This window comes from Procambarus clarkii, chromosome 35, assembly GCF_040958095.1.
Source record: "Procambarus clarkii isolate CNS0578487 chromosome 35, FALCON_Pclarkii_2.0, whole genome shotgun sequence".
Lineage (NCBI taxonomy): Eukaryota > Metazoa > Arthropoda > Malacostraca > Decapoda > Cambaridae > Procambarus > Procambarus clarkii.
Genome location: NC_091184.1, coordinates 2224062 through 2236423, shown reverse-complemented (window position 1 = coordinate 2236423; position 12362 = coordinate 2224062). Strand labels below are relative to the sequence as shown.

Sequence of the window (12362 nt, the reverse complement as noted above, 5' to 3'; positions counted from 1 at the left end):
AAAGCCTACCTGCACCAGAGAATAGCTGAAGGTTCGCCATCTGCAACATGGTATCTTCAGGCAACCAAATTAGAAAGGTTAAATATCCCAAAAGGAATCCACAGGGAAATAGCAGTTAGGTTATATAGACTACGTCTAGGTTACAGATGCAACTGGGAGATTGGTGAACCCCGACAGAGAGAGTGCATCTTCTGCCAAACTGTCACAGAAAAGCCATTACTTCACTATCTTCTGGAATGTAAAGCAACCAATGACCTTAGAAGAGCTTTAAGAGTTCCTGAATCATGCAGTGGCCACCCTGAAGCCATCAACACAGCCACTCTCCTGGTCAACAAAGGTGTCCAGCAGCTGGACACCCTAATAAAGACTGTGAAGCAGTATCCTCCCCCGCGATAACAGCTTGATGGTTAAATGCAACCTCAGAATACTGAGAAAAAAAAAATTGTACCACTTACGGGCTATTCATGCCCGTGCCACCTCTTACGTGGCTTAATCTTTATCAATCATCATCAATCAATCAGGGTTGGTCAGTTACCGCCCCACACCTGTGATAGCTAAGTCCACTACGGGCTCACCATAACTTGAAATCTTTTATTCCAAGTAGGTCATTGGACCCAAACCTAACCTGACGACGCTCAATCATGGCAAAATACTACTGTGATTACTGCGACACCTACCTCACACATGACTCTCCCTCGGTGCGGAAGACTCACTGCGAGGGGCGAAAACACAAGGAAAATGTCAAAATGTACTACCAGAAGTGGATGGAGGATCAAGCTCAGTCTCTGATTGATGCAACAACTGCTGTATTTAAAGCCAGGAAGATTCCAAAGGGAGCAGCCATTCCTCCACCGAGCAGCATGCAAGGAGGACCAGGAGGTCCTGATGGGCAAGAAGGTACATTCGGTTCAGGGCCTCAGGGTCCAGGAGGTCCTGTTGGGCAAGAAGGTACATTCGGTTCAGGGCCTCAGAACATGAGTGGTCCTGGAGGTCCCCCAATAAGGCCAGGAATGGGGAACATGGGCCCTCCAGGCATGGCTGGTGCAAACATACCAGGCAACATGGGTATGCTCCCAATGGGTCCAAGAGGACCCATGATGGGGCCACCAATGATGGGTGGCTTAAGCATGCCACCAGGTATGATGCCAGGGATGCAGCCTCCAATGGGCGGTCCCATGGGATCAATGGGACCTCCACAGATGTCTGGACATCCACAGATGGCTGGACATCCACAGATGGCTGGACATCCACAGATGTCTGGACATCCACAGATGTCTGGACATCCACAGATGTCTGGACATCCACATATTTCTGGACATCCACATATTTCTGGACATCCACAGATGTCTGGACATTCACAGATGTCTGGACATCCGCAGATGTCTGGACATCCACAGATGGCTGGACCTCCACAGATGGCTGGACCTCCACAGATGGCTGGACATCCACAGATGGCTGGACATCCACAGATGGCTGGACATCCACAGATGGCTGGACATCCACAGATGTCTGGACATCCACAGACGTCTGGACATCCACAGATGGCTGGACATCCACAGACGTCTGGACATCCACAGATGGCTGGACATCCACAGACGTCTGGACATCCACAGATGGCTGGACATCCACAGATGTCTGGACATCCACAGATGTCTGGACATCCACAGATGTCTGGACATCCACAGATGGCTGGACATCCACAGATGGCTGGATATCCACAGATGGCTGGACATCCACAGATGGCTGGACATTCACACATGTCTGGACATTCACACATGTCTGGACACCCACAGATGGCTGGACATCCACAGATGTCTGGACATCCACAGATGTCTGGACCTCCACAGATGTCTGGACATCCACAGATGTCTGGACCTCCACAAATGTCTGGACATCCACAGATGTCTGGACATCCACAGATGTCTGGACATCCACAGATGTCTGGACCTCCACAAATGGCTGGACATCCACAAATGGCTGGACATCCACAGATGTCTGGACGTCCACAGACAAGACCATAAATCATATATATGTAGAGCGTAAATAGGTGGCCGAGGGCCTAGAGACACTTCAAGATGTCACACGACCAGAGATCACAAACATCTATCATCTACTCATGCTCACTTTAATTTATTTCAATCTATTATAATATGTGTTGTAGCTAATAAGTTAATCATAAATATCAACAACACTTGTTCAGTGAATATTGAAAAATAAATAAATATTAAAGGAACTTCTGCTTGTTTAATTTATTCTGAATGTTAGAAGCACATCTCAGGTCTGAAGGCTCGTGTGTTATAAGCATACCATTCTTATATCCTGTTCAACTATTTTTCTCAATAATGCTGCCGGCATTCCACTCTTCCACAACCCTATTTCCAGACTAGTTTCCTATGTGCCTCTTAAAACTTAATTTCCTCAGGACATTTGGGTATAAATTCTTCCCAGTAGGCTGTACATCGTACATGACGGAAGGTTATCAGTTGGAGACCCAAACATTGGAGATGGGATGCTCTCGGGACCTGACGAGGATGACAAGGGGATTATAATGTTGATTTATAAAGGCCTCAACTCACCTCAACGTGTCTTCCTCAACTTGCCTATTTGTGCCTGCAGAACCGAGCTCTGGCTCTTGGACCTCGCTTTTCTAGCAGTTGGTTGTCTAATGCTCCTGGCCTATTTCTCTATCATACCTGCTTATAAAGTTATAAAAACAAAGGCAGAAGTCCTTTTGGCCCATACGAGGCAGCTCCTATTTATAACCACCCAATCCCACTCATATACATGTCCAACCCACGCTTGAAACAATAGAGGGACCCCACCTCTACCATGTTACGCGGCAATTGGTTTCACAAATCAATAACCCTGTTACCGAACCAGTATTTACCCAAGTTTATTTTATTTTATTTTATTTTATTTTATTTATATATATACAAGAAGGTACATTGGGTTTGTGAGAATACATTGGATAGTACAGTATTTACACTCTTGTAAAGCCACTAGTACGTGCAGCGTTTCGGGCAGGTCCTTAATCTAGCAGATAATTTTAAGTAGGTAATTTCAATCAGAATTGATAAATGGTAAAGATACATTACAAGAGAAAAATGAGATGAGAGAGATAAGTAGGTATATTAAAGCACATTGTTATATTAAAGCTCTGATTGATTACATTGACAGCTTGATTAGTAATTTAAACAAGGTTAATAGACACCATACAGCAGATTGACAGCACATATAAGACAGCAATGATCACAATGGTAAAGATGTTCAGATTGGGTACATAAAGATTGGGAGACTGGGTAGCAAAAGATACAGATAAACAAGATTTATAAACACCATACAACAGATTGGCAGCACATATGAGAAAACAGCAATGATCACAATGGTAAAGATGTTCAAATTGGGAACAAAAAGGTTGGGAGATTGGGTAGCAATTGATACAGTGCAATTTTAAGGCAAAAAGTGAAAAACTATAAAGATGAAATTAGGTACTTTTTAGTATTGATTTTGAATGATGTAAAAGTTGGACAGCTTTTCAATTCAGTAGGGAGTGAGTTCCATAAACTAGGTCCCTTTATTTGCATAGAGTGTTTACGCAGATTAAGTTTAACTCTGGGGATATCAAAGAGATATTTATTTCTGGTGTGGTGATAATGGGTTCTATTACATCTGCCCAAGAAGAGTTTCAGACAAGGATTTGCATTTAAGAACAGGGTTTTGTAAATGTAGTTGACAAAAGAGAATTTGTGGAGTGAGATTATGTTTAGCATGTTTAGGGAGTTAAACAAGGGGGCTGTGTGTTGTCTGAAAGCAGAATTTGATATTATTCTGATAGCAGATTTTTGCTGGGTGATGATGGACTTGAGGTGGTTTGCAGTGGTTGAACCCCATGCACAGATACCATAGTTGAGATAGGGATAGATTAGTGCATAATATAGAGAGATGAGAGCAGAGTTAGGAACATAATATCTGATTTTGGAGAGTATACCAACTGTTTTAGAGACTTTCTTAGTTATGTGTTGTATGTGGGTACTGAAGTTGAGTCTCTTGTCTAGGAATATGCCAAGAAACTTTCCATCATTTTTATTGCTAATGTTTACATTGTCAATCTGAAGTTGCATTGCATTTGTAGATTTGCTTCCGAATAGGATGTAGTAGGTCTTTTCTATGTTAAGTGTTAGTTTGTTGGTTGACATCCATAAGTGGACTTTTTTTAGTTCATTATTAACAACACCATTTAGTGTATGTGGGTTGGGGTTGGAGTAGATGAGGGTAGTATCATCAGCAAACAAAATAGGTTTCAGAATGTTAGAGACATTAGGCAGATCATTAATGTATATAAGAAAAAGAAGAGGTCCCAAGATGCTGCCCTGTGGCACTCCAACAGTTATTGGTAGAATGGGAGAGATTATATTATTGATGGCTACACATTGGTGTCTATCACTAAGATAGGATTGGATATAGTCCAGTGCATGGCCTCGGATTCCATAATGATGGAGTTTACTTAAGAGCTAATCGTGATTAACAGTATCAAAGACCTTTCTCAGGTCAATGAAGAGTCCAATTGGAAACTCATTTTTGTCAAGAGCTGAGTAAATTATATCAAGGAGACTAATAATTGCATCGTTGGTACTCTTTTGAGAGCGGAAGCCAAACTGACAGGGGCTAAGAATGTCGAATTTTACGAGATAGGAGTAGAGCTGTTTGTAGATAATTTTTTCAAATATTTTTGATAGTATGGGTAGGTTCGATATTGGTCTATAGTTGTTTATGTCTGACGGATTACCTCCTTTATGAACTGGCGTTACTCTTGCTTTTTTAAGGATATCAGGGAAGGTATGACACTCAAGGGATTTGTTGAACAGCAGAGCTATAGGTGGCGCAAGGGCATGGGAGGCGCTCTTGTATACAATGGATGGGATTTCACTGATGTTCCCAGCTTTGGTTTTTAGTGAGTGTATGATGGGCACAACATCTGACGGGCTGACTGGTGAGAGGAAAAGAGAGTTTGGATAGCTGCCTGAGAGATATGTGTTGATATGTGCCTAAGTCTGCGGGATTTTACTTGCAAGGTTAGCACCAATCGATGAAAAGAAGCTATTAAATTCATTCGCCATTTCTAAGTCAGATGACAGTGTAAGGCCATCCTTAGAGAGTGTTATCTGGTTGTGGGAGTGTTGTTTAGTTCCCAGGATGTTAGAGATGGTATTCCATGTGCTTTTCATGTTGCCTTTTGCTTCTTTGAATCTAGTCTCATAATATGAAAGTTTTGCTTTTCTTATGATACTGGTAAGCACTGACGAGTACCTTTTAACTACTTCCACTGAAACTAGGCCACTCCTAAATTTCTTTTCGTATTCATGTTTTTTGTTGATTGATTTAATTATGCCACTTGTGAGCCACGGGTTATTTTTTCTTTTATCAGTTACTTGTTTGGTAAGGAGGGGACAGTGAGTGTTGTAGAGGCTTAGAGTTTTGGAGAGAAAGAGGTTAGTTGATGAGTTTATATCCTGTGAATTATTAAATTCAGATTCCCAGTTAATATTGTGGAGTGCATTAGAGAGATTGTCTAAAGCTGATTCACTATGTAGCCTGAATGAAAGTTTTTGGTTTCTGGTGGTGATGTGTCAATGTTTGCTATGAGGAAAGTAGGATAGTGGTCAGTTGTTCTGTCATAAATTACCCAAGATGTAAGGGGAGCTGTTATATTAGTCCATAGGTGATCCAGGGTAGTGGCAGATGTTTGAGTGACTGGGGTGGGCTTGGTGATTGTGGGGATTAACATACAGGAGTGCATGCTGTTACGGAAATAGTCAACTTGAGGGTTGTTTTGAAGACCCAGGTCAATATTGAAATCACCTCCCAGAATGATGTGATTTTTGTTGAGATTGTTATTTATGATAAGATTCCTTAAATTGTCTGCGAATAAAGCTATGTTGGTATTAGGAAATCTATAGATGGAACCGATAGTCAGGGAGGATTTAAGGGATTTACTGGAGAACTTGGCAAAGGTATATTCACAATAGTCATCTCTATCACTAATAACACTATTACAAATGAAGGTATCTTTGTAATATATTGCTGTACCACCACCTTTTTTATTAGGCCTCCAGTTATGAATGGCTTTATAACCAGCTAAATTGTAGAGTTGAGTATAGTCATTACTTAGCCAAGTTTCTGTTAAAATGATGAATGATAATTTAGTACCTAGTGCTGTAAGTAGTGCATTTATATCATCAAAATGTTTACCAAGTGACCTAACATTTTGGTTGTAAACTGATAAGCAGGTGCTATTTAGGAGTTTTTTTTTTGCAAGATTTGCTGTGTAATACCTGCAATAATGATGATCAATGTGCTGATTTGTGTGGATATGGGACAGAAGATTTCGATCAGGATCACTATCAGTAAGCATACAGATATAAGATAAGCAATTACAGGAACAGATAAATACTAAATCTGCTGTAAAATAGAAAGGTAATTATAGCAAAATACAACAATACAATAATATAACAATACAATAAGAGCTTACAAAGTATTAAGTCTGCTAAAATTAGAGAATAATTATGGCAAAACACAACAATAAATGCAAGTAAACGAATGAATTGAAACAATTAGAGGTAGAATAAAGGTCACTAGATAGCCATGAAGGATACACAAGTTTGGTGGAGAGAACAAAAAATCAGTAGAGACTGTCAAGATGAATATATAAAAAATTTGACAAATGATAATTGTAAAGCAAAATAATCTTAAAGATAATAAATTTTATTTAGCTTAGTTTTTAACCTATAATTAGTATGAACTTAATTAAGAGAACAAAATGAGATCAATAATTGATTTCAATAAATGACATAAATCAATACAATTAAATTTAAAATTTAAATGGAATAGGGTAAGATTAGATTTAAGAGTAAAATTTTACAATGAAACTGAGGTAGATGCTTGCATAAGTGCATGGAGACTTGACGGATTATTTAGGAAATTATATGAATGAAAGAACATTAGGTAAATGGTAAGGCAGAGACAGCACCTTGGACAAAGTTAGATTAAGTTAGGTTAGGCTCAGGCACTGAAAGAGTTATTTTAAGTACTGGAGTTTATTATAAAAGTTTAAGAGTTTATAACCAGCTAAATTGTAGAGTTGGGTATAGTCTTTACTTAGCCAAGTTTCTGTTAAAATGATGAATGATAAATTAGTACCTAGTGCTGTGAGTAGTGCATTTATATCATCAAAATGTTTACCAAGTGACCTAACATTTTGGTTGTAAACTGATAAGCAGGTGCTATTTAGGAGTTAGTTTTTTGCAAGATTTGCTGTGTAATACCTGCAATAATGATGATCAATGTGCTGATTTGTGTGGGTATGAGACAGAAGTCTCATAGAGACTTCAAACTTCTGAGACAGAAGTTTACAGTCTCCGTGGTGTAGTGGTAAGACACTCGCCTGGCGTTCCGCGAGCGTTATGTCATGGGTTCGTATCCTGGCCGGGGAGGATTTACTGGGCGCAATTCCTTAACTGTAGCCTCTGTTTAACGCAACAGTAAAATGTGTACTTGGATGAAAAAACGATTATTCGCGGCGGGGATCGTATTCCAGGGACCATAGGATTAAGGACTTGCCCGAAACGCTACGCGTACTAGTGGCTGTACAAGAATGGAACAACTCTTGTATATATCTCAAAAAAAAAAAAATGATTTTGATCAGGATCAATATCAATAAGCATATAGATACAATAATGTCACGATACAATAAGATAAGCAATTACAGGAACAGTTAAGTACTAAAACTGCTGTAAATAGAAAGTAATTGTAGCAAAACACAACAATAAACGTAGATACACAAAAAATAGAAATAATTAGAAGTAGAGCAAAGATTCCCTTAGATAGCCAGGAAGGATGATCTATTGGATGAAATATCTAGGGATCATCTATCATCATCATCTAGGGATCATCTAGGGATATCTAGGATATCTATCTATCTAGGATATCTATCTATCTAGGATATCTAGGATATCTAGGGATCATCTATCATCATTATCTATCATCATCATCTATCATCATCTGGGATCATCTATGGGATGAAATATCTAGAACATCTAGATCTAACAGTATTTATGTCATGGGTGACTTTAATTTTAGTGGAATAAACTGGGTAAACAAAACAGGGAATAATGAAGCAGAAGATTTTCTAGAATTAATTGATGATTGCTTTCTTACGCAAAATACTAAGGAACCAACGCGGGGAAATAATATTTTAAATTTAGTGTTAACTAACAGGGAAATACAAATTAAGGACATGGACCTAGATTCAGGAAGCTCTGTGTATTTCTTCGTAAGTGGGTTTGCTACGAAGGTTCCTAAGTGTGCCCTAAGAAGATGCTTAGGTGCAATTCAATAACGTCCACTTAGGAAGAAATTTGTTGGTTCACCTGCGTGCCGATAGAGGTCACTACTGTGTTTCGTTTGGCCAATCAGAGAGCAGCAACATTCTTCATATTGAAGATTTAGCGCTGGCTTATCGGAGCTCTACTGCCTCTATTTACGTCGAATTTTCTTATAAAATTAGTATATTTCGAAGTAAAACAATGTTTTTTCAACTTCTACAGCCAGCACCGACATTGTAGTAAACAAATATGTTACATTTGTTGTTTATCTACGTAATTCTAAGAGATACTGTGTAGCTGTCCTTGTTGCTCGGAAGATGCGCTGACAATTATTGTATATATTTACTGAATTTACCCAAGGGCCACTAACTATCTAGTGGCCTCGAAGAGGACAGAATGCCGGCGGCTTGTTAAAGGGCCCGCCAATTGTCTTAATGATATTTTTTAGCTGGAATTTGGCATTTACGGCTTCAGCGGGTAGGCGGTTCCATGGGTTTATAGCCCTCTTGGTGGAAAAAAACATCTGTTTTCAGTCCTACTTGAGAGAACATACTCTCCAACACTATATCTGTGATTGCCCTGTTATCAGTGACTTCATACCAAATGGTATGAGGTATTTTGAGCTCTGTAATTACTTCAAATCAAAATGAAATCAAATGTTTATTTAGGTAAGGTACATACATACAAGAGATTTTACAAAGAGTGATGGATTTATAGATAGGGCTAGTACATACAATGCCTAAAGCCACTATTATGCAAAGCGTTTCAGACATGAAAAACTTTTTTTTTTTTTTTTTTGATATATACAAGAGTTGTTACATTCTTGTACAGCCACTAGTACGCGTAGCGTTTCGGGTATTTCCCTGGAATACGATCCCCGCCGCGAAGAATCGTTTTTTCATCCAAGTACACATTTTACTGTTGCGTTAAACAGAGGCTACAGTTAAGGATTTGCGCCCAGTAAATCCTCCCCGGCCAGGATACGAACCCATGACATAGCGCTCGCGGAACGCCAGGCGAGTTCAACTTAAATGACTAAAGCTTAATACTAATTGAGCATAAAGAATAAAATGAAAACATGGAATGAAAACATAGCTGAAAAAGCAGCACAAATACAATTCTGTCGACAAACAGCGCTCTTTAAAAAAATCAGACATTGGTTGACAATAGAGGGGTAAGGTAGGTTACAGGGAATTTATTAGGTATTTGTATAGTCCATGTTTATATGTTTTTTCTTTAATCTCATTTATTACCTAGGTTGCCTAGCCTAGCCATACCTATTAGGTATTAGGTATACCTATTAGGTATTTGTACCAAATACCAAATACCTATTAGGTATTTGTATAGTCCATGTTTATATGTTTTTTCTTTAATCTCATTTATTACCTAGGTTGCCTAGCCTAGCCATACTCCCTTACTCCATTGTACCCCTGTAAGCCCCTTTTGTGTTTGTTTTGTACAGTATTGTGTACATTTTTTTTCCCTATTTTATAGCTTATTTCTACCTTGTAATTTGCCTTTCTTTCCTTGTTTTCCTGCAATCAGCTTTTTTTATGCAGTCAAGTATAGACCCAGAACTTAACCTCTTATCCACTATCTATGACAATAATCACTTTAATGATCTAAATTGCAGATATTTTGCAGCACATGATGTAAACAATGTATTAACTCATAATCACAATATCTCTGTAATCAATTTGAACGTTAGATCCCTAGGTAAACACTTCGATGATGTTAGTGCCTTGATTGAAACTATTGACAACAAATTCTCTTTTATTATACTTACTGAAACATGGTTGAAAGAGGATACTACTCAACTCTTTAACATGCCTAACTACTCAGCAATTCACAACTGTCGTCAACTTCAGAGAGGTGGTGGCACTGCTCTTTACTACCACCTAGAACTAACATGCTTAAAAGAAATTAGAACTAGAGACTGCTATGGGGAGTATATCTTCGCCAGCTTCAGAGTCAAGGGTGCCGAGTCTGTCCTGTCTGTGGGTGCAGTTTATAGAATTCCTAACACTGATGTGTCCGAATTCAACTCAAACCTTAGAAATCTAATACTTGATAACAGACTGAACAAAAACCACCTAATTATCGCAGGGGACTTTAATATTGACCTCTGCGAGCCAGAACACCCTACTGCTGTTAGCTTCCTCAACTGTATGAATTCCTGTTTCCTCATACCCTTAATCACTAGACCTACTAGAATCACTGATAGCACTGCCACGACTCTAGATCACATCTGGACAAACCTAACCTCTCCGCTTACTTCAGGTATAATCACCGATAGCACTACAGACCATTACCCCACATTTCTCTTAACTAACATTAGCAAACCACCTCTTGAGTCAAGAGAGATACGTTTTAGACTACACAATGAAACTGCTATAGACAATTTTATAACTGCTACTGATAATGTCAACTGGGAGTCCGAGTTAGGTAACATAGAGGACATCAACCCAGCAGTGCAATCTTTTCTTCAAAAAACTCTTAGCCTTTATAATACCCAATGTCCTATGCTTACAAAACAAGTCACAACCAAAAGGCTTAACAATCCCTGGCTTACAAAGGGAATACTTAAATCTATTAATAAAAAACATGACCTTGAGAAGAAGTATAGGTTAGGAATTGTCTCCAAAGAATTCTCAAAGAATTACTCATTATTGCTATCTAAGATAATTAGACGAGCCAAAACTAAATACTACGAAGATAAATTTACCCAAATAAAGAGCAACATTAAACAAACATGGAGAACAATTTCACAAATATTGGGATCAAAGAAGTCTTTAAATAACAAACCGACTCTCCTGTCTAATAACGATGGTCAGCTTTCAGCCTCTGATTCTGCTATTGAGTTCAATAGGTTCTTCTCTTCCATTGGTTCATCCCTTGCTAATGATATTCCATCTTCCAGTACTGACATTAAGGACTATCTTACAGGTAACTATCCACAGTCTCTGTACCTAAAGCCTATTAATTCCACTGACGTCAATGAGATAATCCTGTCCCTTAAAACGAAGTCTGGTGCCCTTGAGGAGATACCAACTTTAATCTACAAAAAAGCCTCCAGATCTTTAGCCCCTGCTATTGCTTTGCTCTTCAACAAGTCACTTGAACTCCAAACCTTTCCAGATATTCTAAAAAAAGCGAGAGTAACGCCTGTCCACAAATGTGGTGATCTCACAGATGTTAACAACTACAGACCTATATCAATCCTGCCAAACTTGTCAAAAATTTTTGAAAAACTAATCTATAAGCAGCTTTACTCATATCTAGCCAAACTCAATATACTTAGCCCTTGCCAATATGGCTTCAGGCCCAAAAAAAGCACTAACGATGGACTTATTAGTATGCTTAACTCGATTCATACAGCTCTTGATAAAAATGAGTTCCCTGTTGGGTTATTTGTGGACCTGCATAAAGCTTTCGATACTGTAAACCACCAAAACCTTCTTCTTAAATTACATCATTATGGTGTCAGAGGACACTCCCTACAATACCTCAAATCCTACCTTACTGACAGGCTCCAATGTGTTTCTGTGAATAATACAATTTCTCCCACCCTACCCATCAACATTGGTGTTCCCCAGGGCAGCATACTTGGCCCTCTCCTCTTTCTCATCTACATTAATGACCTTCCAAATGCCTCCCAACACCTCAAACCAATTCTATTTGCTGACGACACAACCTTCATTTACTCCAGTCCTGATCCCCTTGCTCTAAATGCCACAGTAAGTACTGAGCTAAATAAAGTCCATCTGTGGCTAACTGCCAACAAACTCACCCTTAACATTGACAAAACTTTCTATATTCTGTTTGGCAATAAATCCTCTAATCAAATAAATCTCAAAATAAACAATACCCAAATTTGTAACAAATTAGATGGCAAATTCCTTGGCATTCTCATTGACCACTAGCTGAATTTCCAGGAACACATTCTAAACATTTCAAAAAAAGTTTCAAAAACTGTGGGCA

General features: G+C 38.9%; 1 protein-coding gene across 1 annotated transcript; it reads left to right on the top strand.

Annotated features, from left to right (window-relative positions):
* The first annotated feature begins 629 nt into the window (after positions 1-629).
* LOC138371304 (collagen alpha-1(III) chain-like) lies at positions 630-2021 on the top strand. The gene is made up of 2 exons (XM_069336089.1): positions 630-1400; positions 1614-2021. Exons 1-2 carry the CDS (start codon positions 642-644, stop codon positions 2019-2021), a joined length of 1167 nt encoding a protein of 388 aa, XP_069192190.1. The 5' UTR covers positions 630-641.
* Positions 2022-12362: the final 10341 nt, after the last annotated feature.

What these genes read in the sequence shown, in the direction of transcription:
- LOC138371304 (XM_069336089.1), top strand. Translation starts at nt 642, where the DNA reads ATGGCAAAATACTACTGTGATTACTGCGACACCTACCTCACACATGAC. An exon ending in TGTCTGGACATCCACAGATG is followed by an intron (nt 1,401 to 1,613) that starts GCTGGACCTCCA and finishes GGACATCCACAG; the next exon opens with ATGGCTGGACATCCACAGAT.